Source organism: Cryptomeria japonica, chromosome 4 (assembly GCF_030272615.1).
Source record: "Cryptomeria japonica chromosome 4, Sugi_1.0, whole genome shotgun sequence".
Lineage (NCBI taxonomy): Eukaryota > Viridiplantae > Streptophyta > Pinopsida > Cupressales > Cupressaceae > Cryptomeria > Cryptomeria japonica.
This window is the reverse complement of record NC_081408.1, coordinates 122,903,043-122,925,518: the sequence shown is the minus strand read 5'-3', so window position 1 is coordinate 122,925,518 and position 22,476 is coordinate 122,903,043. Positions and strand designations below refer to the sequence as shown.

Here is a 22,476-nt window from a genome sequence, read left to right as displayed (position 1 = left end):
TGAAGATCAACTGAGCATCCTTTTTGTCAATTCCACAATCCTTAAGCTTTGCTCTTAGCTCATTTGCTTTGGTGACATAATCTTGGATTGTATCAAAACTCTTGGGATCCAAGTTGGTGAGCTCATTGTCAATCTGATAGCCTCTGATTTCATCAACTTGTCCATACAATTTCTGAAACATATCCCAAGCCTCTTTGATTGTTTTACACTTCTCAATGTGAAAAATGAGGTCATCTGATACATACTTGCGTAAGGTTCCAAGAGCCATGCAATTCTTTGTGAGCCATTCTAATTGAGCATTTGGATCAGCCTTAGGATCAAGTGGTGCTGTTATTGTTCCATCTATGTAGTGTGTGAGACCTTTTTCCATTAATTTACTCCATACTTTAATTTTTCATGATGCATAATTATGTGGAGTTAAAGGTGAAAATTTATTAGGACTCATTGCAACAAAAATGGAAAGAGCACAAAGAGAGGCACAATCACACAAGACACCCCCCCAAATTCACTCAATTAAAGAACCCCCCCCCAAAAGTGATGATTTTGGCACTTTATAAGTAGTGCGTATACAATGGGCCACTTGCAAAAAATGGCAAAGTGGACTTCTGATTTACAATTTTACAACTGCCTCAATAAGGCCAAAAGAGACTCAAATTGATAATGCAAGAGATCTAACTAAGATCCAAGCAATTTACAAGTACCTAATAGGCCAAATAAGACCAATATTTGAAAGTACAATTTTCACTCAAAATCTCTGAAATCTGATCATAGATTATGAAATTAGACAAAAAAACATGCACTTTCCAAAAAAACGACACCTAAAAAGGAGGTCGTATGAGCTCAAACGAGGCCTTTGAAGTTGCAAAATTGAGGATTAGACAGGTACAGTTGAGAGAATCTGAAAATTCCGAAAAACCTATGCACCAAAATCAGAAAATAACCACACCACTATGAATATCACGAAATTTTAGCCGATTTCAAAAAAAAATTGCACCAAAAAAGGAGCAAAAATGAGCAAGATATGGCCTTTCAAAGTTGGACTACAAAACTGAAAAGCCCAATGGAGAGGGGTCAAATTTTTTTTTGAAAAAAAGCTGATGTGGCACCGACGTTAGCAGTTCATTGTGTTAAATTTGACGGTCGTATGATCGTCGTGAAAACTTTAGCTCCTTGCTAACTGGGCGTCCGTACTGTACGGATTGCTGACTGTGTAGGTGACTGTGCAGTACGGATGATGACGTGGCACTGTACAGTGCGTATGGACGAACTGCGTGGCACAGGTGATGTGGTGTACGAAAGTCTGCGGGTGTGTCGCGTGGTGGGGTCTCGGCAATTGACTGGGCTCTGCGTGGCGGTCGTTGGTGACGGGGCGCTGCCGGAGGTTTTTGTCGGCGGTGGAGTTTGTGTCCCGACCGGCGGGAGGGGGCTACCGGAGGCGGAAAAGAGACAGTTTCCAGAGGGTGGTCTGAACGGCTGGCGGCAGCGTCAACGGCGGCAGGAGTACGCGGCATGCGGAGCGACCGACGGGTACAGGTATGTGGCGCGAGTCACGGTTCCGACGACAGGTACGGTGGCAGAGCAGGTACAGCCTGCAACACCTACAACACGCAGGGTATGACAGAGTACAGGGGGTCTGCGAACCCCCAACAATGCAAATTTTTTTTTTTTTTTTTGATCGCTTTTTATTTTTATTTTTTGAAATCCGTACGATAGTAGCCAAAATGGGAAAAAAAAATTTCTCACCAAAATAGGTCGACTTTATAGTCAAAATTTATGGAAATGGCCTCCCGGATTCAACGGTGATGTCCAAATCGCTGTCTGATGCCCCCCAAAAATGAAGATCCCCAAATCCGAAAATAGAAGCCTTCCAAGATGTCTCAAAAAACCAATCAATGAAGCCCCAATAGCTCTGATACCATGTAGGATTTTGCCAAGATCAAGGGCATAATGAAAAGCATAAAAGAGACAATAGAATGACAAGAACAAACTGTATTCTCATCAATATGCAAAATGATCAACTGGATTAACCAATACAATGAATATAGGTCTGCTTATATAGACAAGGCCATATGGATGTATGAGCACACAAATATGACATGTGGCTCAATGAGAAACAAGGGTAGGTAAGAAATACTAAGGGTAGGTAGGAGAAATAATATAATATTCCACAAGAGGTGGATGACCCACCGAATGTGGAGTGTAACAACAAAATAAGACCACAAAAGGTGAAATTTCTCCCACATGCTCTATCCCTATGTGCACACTTCCCTAAGTGTCTCAAATCCAAACTATGAAGAGATGCATTATCCTAAGTTAACTTAAGTAAGTGTAATAATATCCAAAATGAATATTTATTTACACCAACAACTAGCATATCATGTTAGGATGGTATTTCACTAATCTTGTCATCTTATCATCTAGTTTAGTTCATTTGTTTGAATCATGCATAACTAGGATGCATTCATACTAAATTTGATCAAATCCATCCCTCGTTCTCATGATTGTCATCCCTAAGTCACTTTGCTTAGTGATCTGAGAGTAAAGGCATTGACTTGAGGGGTCTTGTGAGATAGAGAACAATGGAACACCCCTTGAGAAGTTGAGCTATTCCACATAGCTCCATAACTTGCACCAAGAATCCCATTGGTGCGTGGGCAAGTCTTTGAATAAATTCTTGGAATTTCCGTTTCATTGAACCGCTTTTCCCGCATACAAATATATTTGAAATACTTTACTAAACTTTTAATTTTTATGTATTGATCATTATAAAAATAATAATTGAGAAGTCAGATATGTGACACACTATTTATACATGAACAACTAGTAGATGCTAACTAAATACAATTAGATATATGACACACTATTTCTATGTGGTTTTAGTTCTCTGTTGTTGGCTTTTCTTTTTATATTTTTTTGGCAATCTTTTAATTGCTGTTATCTATGTAATTTCTTGTATTATTTCAATTTAATTTTTTTTTCTCATATATATTATAAATGAACTGACATGTATTAATATATATGAAATACTTTTCTAAAATTTTAATTTTTATGTATTGATCATTGTAAAAGTAATAATTGAGAAGTTGGATATGTGAACAGCTAGTAGATGCTAACTAATAGATGCTAACTAAATACAATTAGACATTTTTTTCAATTAGAAAAAATATTACAATTAGACAAGCGAGCTATCAAAGATAAACAGAGTCCAGCGCAAAATGCTGTAGAAGAAAAACGTCGGTATTTAATTCAGGTAAGCTTTCAAATCAACATTATAGTCGCTAATCTTTTCCCCAACGTTACCATGTTAAATATGAATAATTGCAGTCTGGAATTATCCATTTGCTACTTATTTTCCTTTTCAGTTGTTTTTTTCCAAAGAATTTATATACACATTTGCAAAGGATGTTTATACGCAGACTATACATTTTCAAATCAACTATTCTGACCTCTGTCTAAACGAGAATTAGGGTTTCGGTGATATTTTGTGTATCTTGGGTTTCATTTGAAAAATGATTCAGATAATCAATGCAATTGGTTTGATGTTTTTGCTTTGGTGAAGTTCTAAATTGTTTCGGGAGTTGGTTTGATATTTTTTTGTTTAATGAATTGCCTCTGGGTAACCTTCGGCTTACTTGCCACGATCAGGGATATATCTTCGTTAAAACTTACGCAGGGCTTGTTTTTATTACACCACATTCAGTGAGTTGGATGGGGTATTTTGCGCAATTCCAACTTTTTATCATGATTCCTTGGATTTGAATAAGGTTTTTATAAATGGAAAAAACGGGATACTTCTGTCTCCTCCATCTGCAGGATCGTAGTGAAATCAGGGACAGATAAAATATCAGGGTGGGTATCATCTTTCACTGCGATCATGGTTTCGAAATCATTCTCCTTTAAGTAGACAGTCCGTCACTGTTGGAGCTGGACCTCAATGGCACTCTTAAAAGTGCCAACCGCCTAACAAATTTTAGATTGCAACTAGATCTGACAGTTGTCAATCATCTGTGTGAGATGAACATTGCCCCTCTTGATCTAGTTGTCAATCATCTGTGTGAGATGAACATTGCCCCTCTTTGGAGGTGCACGCATAACTGGGGTTAGAAAATTTTGTAAAAGTGAGAAGTGCAAGATTTATCTGCATTCTCTAAGTGAGCAGATATTTGTCTGGGCATTGCATTGTAATGAGTTGATACCATAGTTACAAGATTCGGGCTTGGCTCAGACTTGGTACATAGAGAAATCCATGAAATAGAGATATTTTTAAGGATTTGATACTTTTATTATTCGTTTTTCAATAAATAAACTTTAAAGGTACAATAAACTAATCAAATAGAAGCTACTTGATCCAATACACAAGTATACATCGATTACACGAGCATAAAAGCAGATTTTAACTCAAGAAAACAACATCTCTCTTTTAAGTTCTCATGTTGGGGTTATATGATCCTGATGACCTAGAGGCCACTCAACTTACAATATAATGGGGCAAGCAATGGTATTTCTATGATGGGTCTGTGTGTTTTACAAAAATAAATATTTGAAACATGGTCCACAATCAAAATTTATTATTTGTTGCTGCTTCTGGATTAGATTGTGTGTCCACACAATCTAATCGAGAAGCAGCAACAAATTTGATCTATGAATTGTGGAAATCTACTAACTTTTTAAAATTTATTATTTTCAAAATAGCAAGCTTTAAGTAAAACCCTGAATCCAACGTTGATGAATCTTGAAAATCCTTCAATTTTCAAAATACACAGGCTTAAGAAAACAAGAATACTCCAAGATCACATATAGTTTTCACAGCAGAATAGCACAGTTTTCATATCACTTATAGTTTTGGGAAAATTTCGCTAGCTTTATGGCCCTATTTTGTATTTTTGAAAAAGATGAAATACTACAAATTATAAACTTATACAACTAAATATAGAATCATTAAACAAATCCTAGACAAGTATGCCACAGACAACCACCTAATGTGGGCATGGCCAAATGAGAAAGCAAATTTAATGAGTGCATAATTCAAAGAGGGAAGATACCTTGTTTTAGCAAAATTCAAAATGAAGACATTTCTTTTCTTGCACACAACACCAAACATTTCTTTGCCAATCCACTTCAAGATCCAAACAAGCTTTCTAATTTCTCAACACTACTCCAAGTAATCTTAAAACAATCCTTTTCCAAGCAAGAATCACACTACCATGGAGAACAATAGAGAAAAGGAGAGGAAAAATTTCACAAAATGAACCAGTGTTCTAATTTTCCCCTGCTTTTCCTTTTCTATAAAATCCCAAAACCCTTTAGGATTTTTCCCTCTCATCACATTCGAACAAGATATTTTTAAACAAACTATTTGCAGAGCTAGATACTTCATTTCAATATTTGCATTTAAGTTATTTTCCTAAAGGCAATTAAATCTATGTTACAACAAGTTTTTTGGGATGAGGATGGCAAGGGACAGGAGGATCTGTTTCAGGGATGAATTTTTTGGAGGCCATTTTAGGGGAAGACAATGAATGGTAGGGAGACAGCTGTTAAAAATTAGTTTATTTTTTCATAAAATAAAGTGGAATTTCAAATGTTCATATGATAATATTGATAAGACATCCATCATATATATCATAGATCCTTAATATATTATAGTAGAGTTGAATTGAGAGTTCACATGAGAGTCGACAAACACATTAACAAAATTTAATTGCCCTCATTGTCATTGTGCATATATATTATATAAAATTTAAAAATACAAGAAATTGGAAGTTTCAACCACCAAATGACAAGAACATCGAAAATTTATAACTTTGAATGTTAATACTCTTGTATGTCACAAGTGTTGAACTGTGTCCGCAAGAAAAATAAAGATTAGCCATGTTACCAGCTGTGCCCCATACACAGTCTCAAACATATTGTTTGATCTGAGTAGATTCAAGGACACTGGATATGATTGTTAAGGAGTGTGATCCATGTCCCGCAAACATACTGAAAAACAATTAAAAAAGCAGAGGCAAAAAAATTGCTTTCAGTTTCTTTGAACTTATCTCACACGCTTCTTTGTGCTTATGTTTTGAGGGTTTGTGGCTGCAAAATTCCTTCTGTACTGCTTATGTCAATTAATTTTATGGCACACACACACACATGTAAACATTTTCATATCATTGTCAAAGCTCTTTTGGATAACCCATGTGGAAGTTTTAAGGTCGGTAAAAGACATTTGAATTTAGACGGATTGAGCATGCATAGGCATTGTGTCGGTGTACTTAATGACATCATATTCAGTATCATTTCTACCTTTTTAGAGTGCCAGGGATTCTAGACAATATGCAATGTTTCTACGACTCAAAGACATCATTGGATGCCAACTTTCAAACAGGCCACACAAAGGCCTAGTGGAGCCTGATTCTGGTGGTTTTGCTTGCCTAGCCAGGAGAGCTACCAATACTGCTAGGTAGTTTTCTGTTCTGATATCTATCATTTACTCCTCATTTAGCCTGCATTTTGTTGCCCTTAGTTATCATGAGGTAGTCATACCTTTGTCAATCTTTTATCTTTTAAAATCACAGCCTCTGGAATCTGTACACACATGGATACCTAATTGTTTAACAATCATAGTAGCTGTTTGTACAATGATGGAACTATTGACAAAAGAATGAAAAATAATTAATCTTGTAGTATGACATAAACACAAGTGCAACATTTGCTGAAGAGCCCCACTATTTTTTAATTTTCTGACTTTTTTAAAGTGGGGACAGCCAAGATGGCCAGGGGACATCATTGACGTCCTTGGCCATCCTAGGGACGTTCAGCTGTCCCTGCATTTCTGAGACATTTCTGGTAGGTTTTTGGGCGAATTTGAGGCTCATGGGATGGCAAGGGGATGTTTCGAGGTGTCTATGCATCCCTAGAGTGTTCCTAGTATGGGTATGCCTGCAAAAAGGCAGGGGACACATCCCTTTGTATCATAGAATTAAATATATGATACATAACATATTTTCATTTCAAATAGTCACATGCATTCTATTTTAATAACTATTAATTCATTTCAACATATAATGTTGCAAAAGCACGAAACCTTTTACCATGGCCTGATAGACTCATTTGACTTAAGCATAAATGATATTCTGAAAACATTTAACCTGAGTATTTTGAAAGCCAAATAAATGCAACTATCAGAAGAGCTAACTAAACACATGCAATGTAACCACATGCTTTATGGGTGCATCCATAACACAAGGATCTAGAATTGACATTGGTTTGAGTCTTGGTTTCAAAGGGATTAACATGGACTCAAACGAGTGAGATGGGGAAAAGCATACAAACATATTTACCCAATTTGAGTAATTTTCAAACATATTTACAAACATAGAATATGAGAATAACATATTTACAAACATAGAATATGAGAATAACATGAGTGAACCAAACAGATATGAATTTATTTAGGAAAGAAACATTGCATTTAAACTTTAAAGTCATAAATGTGTGTTATGCTTCTAAACCTCATCTTAATATATGGAAAGACTCACCTTTGCTTTGACTCACAAGTATATCCAACTTGCAAACATATGGCCAACCTAATACAATTACAAGATGGCCTTGATCCTTTTCTTTGGAAGATGAGAGAAAACTTGTCTCAAATTAAACCTTGCCAGTTCCAACTATTGGTTATAACCCACATTTGAATAAAAAGAGAAAACATATATGTCTTTTTCAAATCTACAAGTTATGATAATATCATAGTAGCGCAGCGAAAGGTAAGTTAGGAATTGGACTACATGATCATTCAACCATTGCTTGAGGACAAGCAATTTTGGGAAGGGCGGATTGTCATGCTCTGCCAAAACTAAGAACAAACCTCAATCGGCCTCAGTTATAAATAATGACTCCTTGATGACTAAGTAAAGAAGGGCCAACCAAGAGATTAGATAATAAAGTGAGCATCTAAATTGGGCTGACCTGATCAAGAAGAGGTCAACGGCTACTTATTTGCATTCTTTAAGGGCCGATTAGACTAATCAAGAATTATTTATTAACCACCACTTGGAGAATACGCTTAACAAATGTCTATTTCTGGTCGGCCATATCAATAGCTAGCAATACTCTTTTGAGGGTGGGGTTCCTTCATAAGAAGAGGTACAACCCCCATCGATTATAGATATAAAGAGGAAGGAGATAAGTGCAAAAATGAGGAGGTGCAGAGGGGATGAACAGCAGAAAAATAATTAAATTTTAGCAGATATCTGATTTATTGACATCAACCTGGAATTAGTAAATTCATTGTGAAAATAGGGTAGGAGTATGGAGGATCAAGGAATAAATGGAAACAGCCACCTGATTAATAATAATAAGACAAATTAGAACAGACTTATGAATATACTATTGAACAGACTTGACAGGTTTTTATTGGATTATTAGCACTGCTAAAACTGAATTATAAGGCAGCAATTATTTTAGGGAAGACACCTTATTTGTGGAAGAGGTAGGAGAGGTGTCTATTCATCCTCTTTGAGTGCTATATAGGGAAGATCAGATCAGATTGTTGTAGGGCGTGATCGATTGAAAAAGGATCAGATCGTGTTATAGATCTGATATAGATAACCAGATCTCAGATATACAGAAGCTTAATGTTACAACTGTAATTTGGTGTGAAGTAATGGGTTCTTGTATTAGACAATATACTAAATCATATTTATAATTACTCTCCTATGAACGATATGTATGCAACCTAGGGCAAAAACTAGGGCAAAACCAGAAGGGGACATTACATTCTCGTAGAGATCATCATCTACAAAACACCTGTAAACATTGTTAATCCACATCAAATGAATGTGATCACAGTTATAGATATTCATTTATTATGCCAAACATGAAATTAATACATAAAACAAAGGAGAATGACAATGGAACACAAACAATGACTGACAAATGATATAACCTTGAGAAACTATAATGGATGAAAACTACACCAAGAGCAAGCAAAAATGCTTCTTATTCATGCCACTTAAGAAGAGTTGTTCTAATAATATGTGGATCCTATATTATGTACAAGGTACTGAATTGAGATATTAGGCAGGCAAAGGTGTACCCCATGTCAGTAGAGAAATGGGACTTGTAGCTTAGAGGCAGAAGTCAAGATGACAACCTTCAACAATTAAAATTTAATCTTGTGATTAATGAATTAAAGAAAAATATCAGTATTATGTGTTAATTTTAGTGATCAGACTGAATGTAAATAACTGAAACTGAAAATGCAACACATAACAGTACAAAACAACACAAGAACAACACAATAGTACCCTGGGAAAACCTCCTCCTTGGAGGAAAAACCCAGCAACAAGATTCAGATCAGATTATATTAATGTCAAGGGATAGCCAAGTACAAATTAGCCCACTTAGGGCATGAACAAACTGACTTATCTGAATCTTGAATTCTGATTCTAATTTGACTTGTCCTTCAATCTGATGATAATCACCACCCTTGACTGGATTCACTCAGCTAGAATGAATTCGCTATTCTCCAAAGTGAGTTCGCTGACCCCAGAGTATAATGGCAGGCCTTCAATGTATATTCGCTGTGACTTGAATTGCTTGCAGATCAGAGTGCTAATTGGATGAATGCATGAATGGTGTATAGGATGGATTACATCACTTTATTTATATAGGAGATACAAGTAACTTATTTGCCTTAGTCGGCTATAATGAACTTGGCGCCAAAATACAATAAATTCGAATTACAAGTTACATGAATAGGTCTTGACCTATCATGTCATCACAATTTACATGTTGCCTTAGCACGTTACACCCAAATAGGACCAGTCTCATATGATTACAAGTTACATTATTGTAATCACTTTAAGTTATTTAAATTTTAATTGCCACTGGGCAACATTAAAATTTAATCAAGTATAATCCGAACTGGCTATTTATTTTCAACATTATGCATCAAGAAAAACTGTAAACAGTTACATCTTAACTAAAGCTAAATAGTATATTTATTATTTCAAATTCAAGTCAAACTTATTTGTTTAGTGCTCATTTTAAACAAAGAAGGTGATAGGCCTTCTCTAAAGGACCATACATTTCAAACAGTGTGCTTTGATACTAATTCATCAACAATATATATTGATAATGTAATAGAAGTTTGCAGATACTCCAGCATTCCTTTCCAATACTTATGACCATAATTACCATTTAGCTTCCTCTCATCGCCAATGTCTAATGCCCTTATCAGTGGTAATTTGGAAATCTTTACCAATAACTTCGGCATAGAAGCATGGGTTTGGTTTTAAGCATAAAAGCATAAGACTTTCCCCAACTACTTTGAATAAATTTCTATTTTTCTAATGTTTGGCTTACCTTTAAGAGCACCAGCAAAATTAGAGGCTTCAATTTGGCCAGTGCCCTTTTTGGATGACTTTTATGAACTCTTTTAGTAAGGTAGTTTAATTGAGTTCTCTTTTGTATCTTTGGATGTTAATGCATTTTCTTTATCTTTTTGCTTCTCTATTGTCATGAAATGTAAGGTATATTTTTAAACTTTGATGCCATCATTGACACTGACTAACAAAATTCCCCTTGTGTTATGTTCTCTATTTGATGGCTCTTTGTCAGTGAAGTATTCACTCATTATGAAATAAGGTTTATCATGTATTCTTCTAATATTCAATTTAGTTGGGATTGTTTTGGCTTCTTATGGCGATGGACTACAAATGTAAAGATTGTTGTATGTCAGCATTTTCTTTGAAAATCACCTGAAAGTATTTGTTTGCTGTGACAGATTAGCCCACTGTATGCTGAAAGGGTAATAATATGGCAATGTTTGCTATCAAATGGTCATTCCTATGCTTGGCGTGCAGTAAGTTGTAATGCTTGATGTTATTTGAAACAGACCAGGGCAAAATGTTGAAATGAATGCACAAATTATTGCTTGCTCTGGTTTTGGTGTGTTCAATTCTGTTTATTATTTGCATTTGCATTTTCTTGGAGTTCACTTCTAAAAAGGAGATCTCCATGGTTTTAATTTTTGAATGATGACAAACATAGGAAAAGAAGCCACTTTAACTCTAAATGCTTAGGAAATTGGACTATTCAGCTAGAGATCGTGTGTTGTCAATGACTTACTGCATCTGGTTATAGACTTCAGATACTATCCACTTGCAATTTAATGTTTCTATATTCTTAATAGTGAAATGTTTAATCTTGCCACCCTTGCATTATTTGTACTGTTATTCCATAGGTGTCCTGTTTTGACCTTTTTCATGCATCACCCCATTGAGAATGGAGACCCTCTCCTTTCCTGCTTTCTAGGGTTTTTGTTAGTCCCTGGTGGCCTTCCACTTCAATTTTGCTCAGTTTTGTCAAGTTTTGAACAGTTTGAGTCTTAAGGATTGAAAGTCAGTTTTTGCAAGCCAAGTGATAACAGAGTCTAGACACTGTCAAAGTGCCTAGAAAGGACAAAGGATGAAGAACGCAATTGATTTGAACGAATTCAGACAACTTTCTATTTTTGGAAAGTTTTTTTTTTTGCTTTTTCCTATTTTTTAAGAAGTTTCGTTTTTGGCATTTTTAGCTCGATGACTATTTTTAGAAAGTTTTCTCTATTTTTTAGGAATGTCTGCTTTTTGCTTTTTCGGAGTGGGGACCTAGGGTTTGCATTGGTACCATTGACCTGCATCGATTGCGATCGAAAATTTTCAAGTTTTGACCCAAAAAGCTAAGTTCCTACATTTTAGGGGTCATGGCACTTTGGATGGGTTACCTGAGTATGGATTTCAAATATCATGTTAATCTGGCTAAAATTGATGGAGTTATCAAATTTTGAACTTTTCCAAGTATTTCTCTAAGTCTGGTGAATGTCATGGTAGGGACTCCAAAACTCCGCCCTCATGGAAGAGAAGCATGGTCATGGTCATCTCAAAGTCCGCCCTACTTTGCAATCAGCAGCACGTAAGATAGATGAAGTCCACCATGTGCAAGAGGGAGACTCACAAAGTCCACCCAAGGTTAGCTCCAAAATGTCCGCCCAAGGTGATAAGTAATAAGTCATGAACTATGAAGTCCGCCCTCCCTAGCTCTCAACTTGAGTAAAGTCTGCCTTGGAAGACATGCAAGATGGTTCCTAAAGTCTACAAAAGTCCGCCCTCCAAAGGATCATACATCTACAAACTCCGCCCTATGGATGATGGAGAAGGTCATGAACTCTAAAAAGTCTGCCCTCCAAGGTCTCCAAAACCTTCACAAAGTCTTAGATAAGAGGCTGGGTATCAAGATAACAAGGAAGTCCGCTCAAGAAAGTCCGCCATATGCAAGAGGGAGACTCACAAAGTCCGCCCAAGGTGAAGTATAAGTGTTATGAACTCCAAAAAGTCCACCCAAGGTACAAATGCAAAGTGGTGTATGAACATGAAAAAGTCCGCCCTAAGGTGAGATAAGAAGTAAGCAAGTGGTGCATAAGGCTAACAAAGTCCACCTTGAGGAAGGTTTAAAGGCCAAGTGCATAAGGCAAGTAAAGTCCGCCCTTCAACTCGTCTGCGCAACACTCAAAAGTCCGCCTTCATGGTGTATGCTAAAGGTATCAAGTCTTAAGAAGTCCACCTTGAGACAAAGTATAATCAACCCCTCCAAAGTTCGCCTTAGATAAAAAGGTTTTGAGGTGCACAAGATGATAAAGTCTGCCCTATCATGCATGAAATGAACAAAGTCCACATTAGAAGTGAAGTTAGCTCAAATGGAGAAGAATGACACGAACCAAATAAATCCGCTGAGGAGAGAGAAATTCGATTAAAGTTAAGGTGCACACATCAAGTAAAGTTCGCCTTATGAAGAAAGAGATTCCTAAATGCTATAAAGTCCGCCTTAAACTCCTAAAGAACTCCACCCAAAGTGATTAATGATGTCATGTCCCCTTTCTAGAGTGGACATCAGAGACGAAGGAGTTGGCCTATCATTGGAGTCTCATAGGCTAGCAAAGGTTGATTGGACTCATTCAATGCATATAGTGATTGGATTTTGGCTTTACAGGCAGTTTGGAGCCAGTTTGGAGCAGTTCCTAGATTTTAGGGGATATCCCTAAATTTTAGGAGGTCGTGACAGTTGCCAGTCGTGAGGTTATTCATGATCTTTCAGATGGTTTCAGTTTCAGGAGATTTGGGTGTGTTTCCTAGTTTCTAGGAGCATCCCTAGATTTTAGGGATGAGACTGCCAGTTGATCCATGATTTCCGACATCAGTCACAGACAGGTGACAGGTTCAGTTTCAGGCTTTTGGTGTGTTTCGAGCTTTCTGTAGCTATTTGGGTTATATTTTTAATATATTTAAATATTTCCTAAGTTAGCGTTTTAATATTTTAAATAAGGCTATGTCTATAGCCATTTCAGAGTAATAAGGGGTTTTTGGCTTCATCTGGATTCGTATGGCCATGTGTTATAGCTCGTTTCTTGAACTTTTCTAAATGATTTTCACTTGCTAGGGTCCTTTTGGCGCTTGGAGTTATTTTATATTGAAAAAGTGGTGTTTTCTCTATACTTGGCCGCCCAATATTGGGAAATATGACTTTATATTAAAGCGCACTTTTCATATATCTTTAGGGTTCGATTTGGAAGGAAAGAGATATAAGGAGAAGGAAACCTAATTTCTCATTATCTTTTACATATTGAAAACTTGTTTGGTGCGATTTTGCTCTGGTAGAGCAATTCTTCAATCTGGGACGCAAACCCCATGATTGGTATTGGCTGGGACGTAGCCCTCAGCTATTGATTGGTAGTGGATTCTTTTGGCATTGGCATTATTGGTCAGAGTGTATGCGCTATTCCTTGTGGAGATTCAGATTGCTTGGTGAGGGTTTCAGCAGGGTGGTTGAATTTCCCAGCTGGGGTGTGATTGTTTCAGCTTGATGCCACCATTACAGCAGGTACACTATACGCTGGAAGTGGTGAAGACTTTCATTCAGCCATAGCTGGTGTTCTTGGTTTGTGTTCATCATCTACCCTTCAGTTGGTGCCATTATTGGATGTAAGCACATCCCCAGTGCATAGGGAATAATCTGGATATTATATATCAGAAATCTGCTTGGTACGATTTGTATCAATTCTGATTTAATTGAATGTTCTTACTTGTTTCAGTTTCCTTTCTTATTTGCTGTTCTTTATTCATTACTTGCTTATATATTCAAAAAAATACAAAGAGAAACCAAACATTCTGCAACTTCACTCTATTCTGTAAGACCATCAACAAAATCATAGGAAAATATAGTTTATTATTTTAAAAATTACAGTAGATCAGCAAGGGGATGTATTAGGGATCTTTCAAATGATGAGGCAAACCCAACAAAGTCCGCCCTGCTCATAATGGAGGTCAAAACAAGTCAAAGATTGCTAAAGTTTAAAATTTAGAATATTCTGAGTGATGTTAGAAAGATCTTGGAGAATTCAAACTTAGAATTGAAAATAGAAAGTTTCTTGAGAGATGTGTAAGGAAGTTAAGTAGCGGAAACAACTTCCTACACTAACCTTGAGAGGAGGGTAATGCAAAACTTTTTCAGATCATTACAACAGTTACAGAAAATAGAAATAGATATAATAGCAATCATACCACAACACAGTGATTTACGTGGGGAAAACCCTTTCGGGAGAAAAACCCCACCCTCCAAAAGCAGCTCAATATTTTATTCAGCAATCAAAACAGATTACAACATACTTGCAGAGCAAGCTCTTCGCAGGAGTATCACTAGTCAGAGATTCAGAGGCAACTCAATAGCCATAGGACTCTTACACACAACCTCTATCTCACACACCTCATAAATAGGAGATACAATACAAGAAACCGTCAAACGGTATTACAAAACCATGGGCTAAAACCACCCAATAAAGTGTAGCCGACCTTATCTCCCTTCTAGATTCCCTATGACATGTTAAAGCACACATCAACACATGTCGCTCCCTTTTACCGCTCATTTATGTATCCGATACAAATTATTTTTCCTATTTCAGGAGTACAAACTTCCGGAGGCCATAACTTGAGAACCGGGTGTCCGATTGACGAACCGTTTGAAGCGCCGGAAAGCTCGCGAAGTGCTCTATCACCTCGTAACCCGCTTCGCCGGTTACGGCCACTTTTCAGGGCGTTTCGGAGCCTCTAAAGTCCCCAAAATTAAGTTTAAATATTTTATTGCACCCCTCCAAGACGAAAACTTTAATATCTTCAAAACTAGCTGTGACCTTGCGACGAAACTTTACCGGAATGCTTATCTAGCCAACCAGAAGCTTCAGGGAGAGTTTCGCACCATTTCGTGCTCAAATGAAAAACTTACTATAAATAGTAACCTCACATAAATGCAAGGTTGAGACACCATTTTTCCCAACAAATCTCCCACTTGTCGAACACCTTGCAGGAGCGGAAGGGAATGTCAACACAATGAATCAATTGCTAGGGGCCATAAGGCCCATAGACTCTGAACACTATCTGAACTTCTCTGTGCTCACAGCCTTAGTTAAAGCATCTGCAACATTCATCAAAGTTTCCACCTTAACCAGCTTCACCCTACCATCTTCGACCATATCTCTAACAAAATGATACTGAACATCAATATGTTTGGTCCGGGCATGAAATGTCAGGTTCTTAGCTAGGCTAATTGCACTCTGACTATCACAGTAAACTGTCACTGTACCTTGTTTTATTCCAATATCCGAACACAGTCTCTTAAGCCAAATGGCCTCTTTACAAGCATGAGTAGCTGCCATATACTCTGCTTCAGTAGTGGATAAAGCAACCACAGCCTGTCGCTTACTCATCCAACTAATTGCACCACCAAACAAAGTAAACACATAAGCACTGGTGGATCTTCTGCTATCAATATCACCTGCCCAATCTGAATCCACATAACCATGGATATCAAGGGAAGTCATGTCTCCAACTGAATTACCATGATAACACAAAGAATACTCTGAAGTACCCTTCAAATATCTGAAGACTCTTTTGACTGCATCCCAATGAACTCTACCAGGATTAGACATATATCTAGAAAGTACTCCCACTGCTTGGGCAATGTCTGGTCTAGTACAGACCATAGCATACATCAAGCTTCCAACCGCACTCTGGTAAGGCACTCTGCTCATGTCTTCCATCTCCAATGGGGATGTAGGACAATCTGAAATAGATAGTTTCATTCCAACTGTAAAAGGAACACTCAATGGTCTACAATTCTGCATGTTGAACCTCTGTAACACTGAATTCACATACTTACTCTGGCCTAGCCATAGCTTTCTGTTCACCCTATCTCTTCTAATTTCCATCCCAAGAATGTGCTTTGCTGCACCAAGATCTTTTATTTCAAATTTAGCAGTGAGCTGAGACTTCAGTTCTGAAATCATACCTTTCCCTTTACCAATGAATAACATATCATCAACATACAATGCAATGAATAAGAAATGATCACCATAAGATTTATAATAAACACAGTGATCTGATTTAGAATGTTCAAATCCCAAACTCAACACATATGTATCAAATTTCTGGTACCACATCCTAGGACTTTGTTTGAGGCCATACAAAGATTTCTTCAATTTACAGACCAAATTACTTTTGCCTTTCACCACATAGTGCTCCGGCTGTGTCATATAAATATCTTCCTCCAAATCACCATGAAGGAAAGCAGTTTTCACATCCATTTGCTCAACCTCTAAATCATAAGCAGTAGCAATAGAAAGCAAAAATCTAATGGACGTCATTTTTGCAACAGGAGAAAATATCTCACCGTAATCAACACCCTCAACCTGAGAGTAGCCTTTTGCAACCAATCTTGCTTTATACTTCTCAATGCTTCCATCTGAACCAATCTTTTTCTTGAACACCCATTTACAACCAATAGGTTTTCGTCCTTCAGGCAATGGTACAAGATCCCATGTATCATTCTTTTTCAAAGCTGCCATTTCTTCCTCCATAGCAATCTTCCAGGATTCTACATCATTCATACCTAATGCCTCTTCTACAGATTTAGGTTCATCCACACTAGTATTCAAAGCAAAAATACATCTCCAATCATCAGGTGAATATCTTTCAGGTGGTTGTCTATGTCTTGTAGACCTTCGAACAAGCTGAGTTGGAGGTTCTTCCTCCTCTTCTGAAGATTCAGAGCTAGATGAGCTCTCCTCAAATTCTTGCCTATTTAGGGGTCTCGATTCAACTCTTTCAGGTGTAGAAGGAAGTTGAATCACATCTTCTTTTTTAGTCTGTTCTGGCTGCAATGTAACAGAAGGAGACTTAATTTCTCTAAAAATAACACTTCTACTGTGAATTAGCTTTTGTGCAACAGGGTCCCAAAGCTTGTATCCTTTCACACCATAACTATACCCGATGAAGATACATTTCACAGCCTTGTTCTCCAACTTTGTTCGCTTCTCCTTTGGCACATGTGCATATGCCTCGCAACCAAAAACTCTAAGATGTCTCAATGAAGGCTTGTGACCTGACCATGCTTCCATAGGTGTTTTATCAACAAGAGCTGATGTAGGAGACCTGTTAATCAGGTAGCAAGCAGTGGCAACAGCTTCAGCCCAAAACTTTTGTTCGAGACCAGCACCACTCAACATACTCCTAGCCTTCTCCATCAGTGTCCTGTTCATTCTTTCTGCAACTCCATTCTGCTGTGGAGAATACGGAGTTGTCTTCTGCCTATTAATTCCACAGTCTTTACAGAATCTATCAAAATCATTAGAGCAAAACTCACCGCCATTATCAGTTCTCAAACATTTTATTTTCTTTCCAGTCTGCAACTCAACCATTGCTTTAAATTCTTTAAAACGACTAAAAACTTCAGATTTACTCTTTAGAAAATATACCCATGTCCTTCTACTAAAATCATCAATAAACGAAACATAATATGTGGATTTTCCAATCGAAGAGACATCTACTGGACCAAACACATCAGAATGGATAAGATCCAAAACACCACAAGTTTTATGAGAACTCGAGTAAAACTGAACGCGGTTTTGTTTTCCATAAATGCAATGCTCACAGAAATCAAAGTCAAGATTACAATCATTCAAACCTTCAACAAGGTTTTTATTTTTCAAGGTCCTTAGACCCTTTTCTCCAATGTGGCCAAGTCTTTGGTGCCATAACATAGTCTTCTCTGCAGGTAACTTTGCTTCAGACGAAAGAGCACCCTTAGGTACCCAAAAACCATTTCCATCTGCTGAAGGTGAAACCTTCAAATCTTCCAGTGAAGTATCCACAGATTTACTTTTTACAGAAGTGCTATTACACTCAACAGTGTATGCTTCAAGCTTATACAAAGTGCCAAACCTGACACCTCTAGCAACTACCATAGCACCTTTAATCATCTTACATCCTGTTTCAGAAAAGACTACCTGCACACCTGCATCTATTAGTTTGCTCACAGATAACAGGTTTCGTTTTAATCCAGGGATATGCAGCACACCATTAATCCTTTTTATTCTACCATCAGAAAACCTGATTCTAACTTTACCTCGACCAACAATGTCTAGAGGTGAATCATCACCCAAGTACACCTTACCTCCATTAAATCCTTCATATTCAGAAACCAATTTCTATTGGAAGTCATATGAAAAGATGCACCTGAGTCAATTAGCCAGGCATCATTACCTGCATGAGTCGCCAAAGCCGCAATAAATGCATCGCCATCTTCCTTGTCGGACTCAGAATCAGAATCGAACTTTTTCTTTTTCTTCTTCTTTTCTTCTTTGCAGTCCTTACGGATGTGACCCGGTTTACCGCAATTCCAGCAAATGACTTTGGACTTTCCAGGAGATTTCGATCTCCCTTTGGATTTGGACTTGCCGCGCTTCTCATTCTTCTTGCCTTTCTCCTTAGGTCTTCCACGAACGGTTAGGGCTTCCTTTGAACTGATGGATACCTTCCTTCGCATCTCTTCACCGAGTAGGGCACCCACCACGTCTTTAGATTTCAAAACAACAGAAGTACTACCGATAGCCATAACAAGAGAATCCCACGAATCAGGCAAAGAGCAAAGCAAGATCTGACATTTCTCCTCCTCGTCCATCTTAACATCGACAGATACTAATTGAGCCACCAACATATTGAATGCTTCCAGGTGGTCTGCAATTCGTCCACCCTCTTCCATCTTCAAGGAATACAATTTCTTTCTTAAGAAAATTTGATTTAATAAAGATTTCACTTGATACATCTCACCAAGCTTAGTCCATAGCTTCTTTGCAGAGTTTTCTTCATGGACATTGATTAGAACAGAGTCTGCCAGGCACAGTCTGATTAGACCCTTGGCTTTTCGGTCCATAACATCATACTGAGCTGCCGCAGTAGGATCTGAGGGCCTTTGGACATTCGCATCAACAGCATCCCAAAGATCTCGATCTATTAGCAAATCTTCCATTTTCAGCTTCCACATCTCAAAATTACTTCCATTAAATTTCTCCACCTCTATTCTCCCTGACGAACTCGCCATCTGAATATTCCTGCAACAAGATCAAAAAGTGTCTTCTGCACAAGCTCCCACTCAAATCTGGATTAGTTCAAAAAACCCAACTGCCCACAATTGAAACCAAAGGTGATCAGGCTCTGATACCACTTGTAAGGAAGTTAAGTAGCGGAAACAACTTCCTACACTAACCTTGAGAGGAGGGTAATGCAAAACTTTTTCAGATCATTACAACAGTTACAGAAAATAGAAATAGATATAATAGCAATCATACCACAACATAGTGATTTACGTGGGGAAAACCCTTTCGGGAGAAAAACCCCACCCTCCAAAAGCAGCTCAATATTTTATTCAGCAATCAAAACAGATTACAACATACTTGCAGAGCAAGCTCTTCGCAGGAGTATCATTAATCAGAGATTCAGAGGCAACTCAATAGCCATAGGACTCTTACACACAACCTCTATCTCACACACCTCATAAATAGGAGATACAATACAAGAAACCGTCAAACGGTATTACAAAACCATGGGCTAAAACCACCCAATAAAGTGTAGCCGACCTTATCTCCCTTCTAGATTCCCTATGACATGTTAAAGCACACATCAACACATGTCGCTCCCTTTTACCGCTCATTTATGTATCCAATACAAATTATTTTTCCTATTTCAGGAGTACAAACTTCCGGAGGTCATAACTTGAGAACCGGGTGTCTGATTGACGAACCGTTTGAAGCGCCGGAAAGCCCGCGAAGTGCTCTATCACCTCGTAACCCGCTTCGCCGGTTACGGCCACTTTTCAGGGCGTTTCGGAGCCTCGAAAGTCCCCAAAATTAAGTTTAAATATTTTATTGCACCCCTCCAAGACGAAAATTTTAATATCTTCAAAACTAGCTGTGACCTTGCGACGAAACTTTACCGGAATGCTTATCTAGCCAACCAGAAGCTTCAGGGAGAGTTTCGCACCATTTCGTGCTCAAATGAAAAACTTACTATAAATAGTAACCTCACATAAATGCAAGGTTGAGACACCATTTTTCCCAACAAGATGAATCTTGCAGATTGAGTTGATTTTGAAACTAGAATTCAAAATAGAAAGTTGCACTTAAAGGAATTCGAACTCAAGGATGATGACATTGCAACTCAAAATTAAATTAGAAACTTTCTCCATGAGTATCTAAGACTGAAATCGAATTGGAAACATGAATTGGAAGAGGATCTGCGTGTCTCTAATTATGAAATCCAACTCCAATACAAATAAGACATTCTTTCCTTCATTTGTTACACACAAGAGTTCGAATTTCAAGGTGTTGAGAGCATTTTTAAGAGGTATTCTTGTAGGTTGAGGGCGATTCGAAGAAAATTTTGCAGGTTCTGAGTTTGACTATCATTCCAAACCATAGCATTCTTAGATTTTGGGAGTTAGACCAGCTGATAGGAGGCAGATTCATCAAGTTTTCTGAGTTTTCATCAAGTTCCTTCTATTTTCTTGTCTTTTTCTTCTCATTATATCGAAGGTGAAGTTGGTTTTGAAGGCAGATTTATTAGATTTTCTGAGTTTTCTGAGTTCGTTGGAGGTGATTTTAACAGATTTGTCCAAAATTTCAATAAGAAAGATCATGTTGGACTGAATATTCATACCTTCTTTCTTATTTCCCGTCTTTCCAAGCAAGTTTGGATAAGATTGATTTTATATAAACCTGGTTTTAAGGTTAAAATCATAATTTTGTTACCTTATAGTGTGGAGTTTTAGTATCATTTTTGAAATTCCTACATGTGAAAACTCCATTTTCATGACTAAGTATGAAAAATGAAGTAAAAACTTCAACCACTTAGTCATTCAAAACCTCAAATTTTAAGTTAAAATTCTTATTTCTAACTTAAGCTTCATGTGTTTTCGCAGATTTTAGTCACGATGAAGTTTCAAGTAGACAAGGATGCTCCTCCTGAATCAAGGATGTACTCGAAATGGAAGAATGTTAGTGATACAAACCTCATACATATCAATCTAAGGGAGTTTAAGAAGAGGATGTTCGGCTTGGACAACCTTGTGCCTATTGTGACCGCACGTAAGATGATGAAGAGTGGCATCGTGCATGCTGTTGGCTTTCTCCCTACTATGCAGTGCACAAAGTTGGTAGTTGAATGTCCCAGGCACTATAACCCTGACAGTAGAGATGTCATAGCACCAGACGGAAGAGTGTTAGCTAATATTAGTGATGTGGCCATAAGGGAAGCCTTTAGAATTCCAGAGTATCACAATGCTGTATATGTGACCAAGGATGAGGCTAATCAAATGTATCAAGATCAAATGGAGGAGTACGAGGCCATCATCAATCATTCATGGCTAGAAAAACCAAGGAAGGGTGCCTCTAAGCTGTCAAAGAAGAACTTGGTGAGGGCATACTTTAAAGAGGATATTGGAGACATGCTTGTCGTGTTGAACCGAATAATGGGTAATCCCTCAGGCGCTCCATTTGAGCCTTGGATGTATTACTTCATAAATGAGATAATGAATGGAGTCAAGATGTTTGACTGGGCTTAGATGATAAGAAACAAGTTGGACAATCAGTTGAGAAATTTGGAGGGAGATAGAATCTTCTAGATGAGTTCATATTTGTTCTATTCCCTTGCTAGAACTTATAGGTATAGAGGCCTCATTGCAGAGGAGAGGTGGGAAACAAGGAGAATCAGTTTCCTATTTACGATTGTTACCCCCAGCTGCATATGGAAGAAAAGTTACATTTCAAGAGGGTGAATGATGCATATCACACGAACATTGCAAGGTGGATTACATCAGAGACTCTCTCAAGAGCCTAAGGACTTCATAAGCAAATTTGGGTATTGGTATATCCAATACCCAAGATTCACCTATATCAGAATTCAGGGATTTTCTGGATCTCCCTACAAGCTCCCAATTTATCCCAGCAACTGAGTTGTGTTGCTGGAAGTTGTGAGGCAACTGGAGAGCTTCATGATGGTTCAGAGAGAGAAGTAAAAGAAGGCAAGAACATTTTCTCTCAATATTAGAAATGGACTGGAGACA

General features: G+C 37.6%; 1 protein-coding gene across 3 annotated transcripts in view; it reads left to right on the top strand.

Annotated features, from left to right (window-relative positions):
* The first annotated feature begins 3,118 nt into the window (after positions 1-3,118).
* Positions 3,119-22,476, top strand: part of LOC131074131 (uncharacterized) — a 259,081-nt gene continuing 239,723 nt past the window's right edge. For 2 of the 3 annotated variants that reach the window (XM_059219607.1, XM_059219606.1), the window contains exons 1-2: positions 3,119-3,250; positions 10,778-10,855. In XM_059219607.1, the coding sequence (XP_059075590.1) occupies positions 10,810-10,855 (46 nt within the window). In that variant the 5' untranslated portion in view covers positions 3,119-3,250; positions 10,778-10,809. The remainder of the gene's footprint in view (positions 3,251-10,777; positions 10,856-22,476) is intronic. The other variant, XM_059219608.1, reaches the window with a different exon arrangement.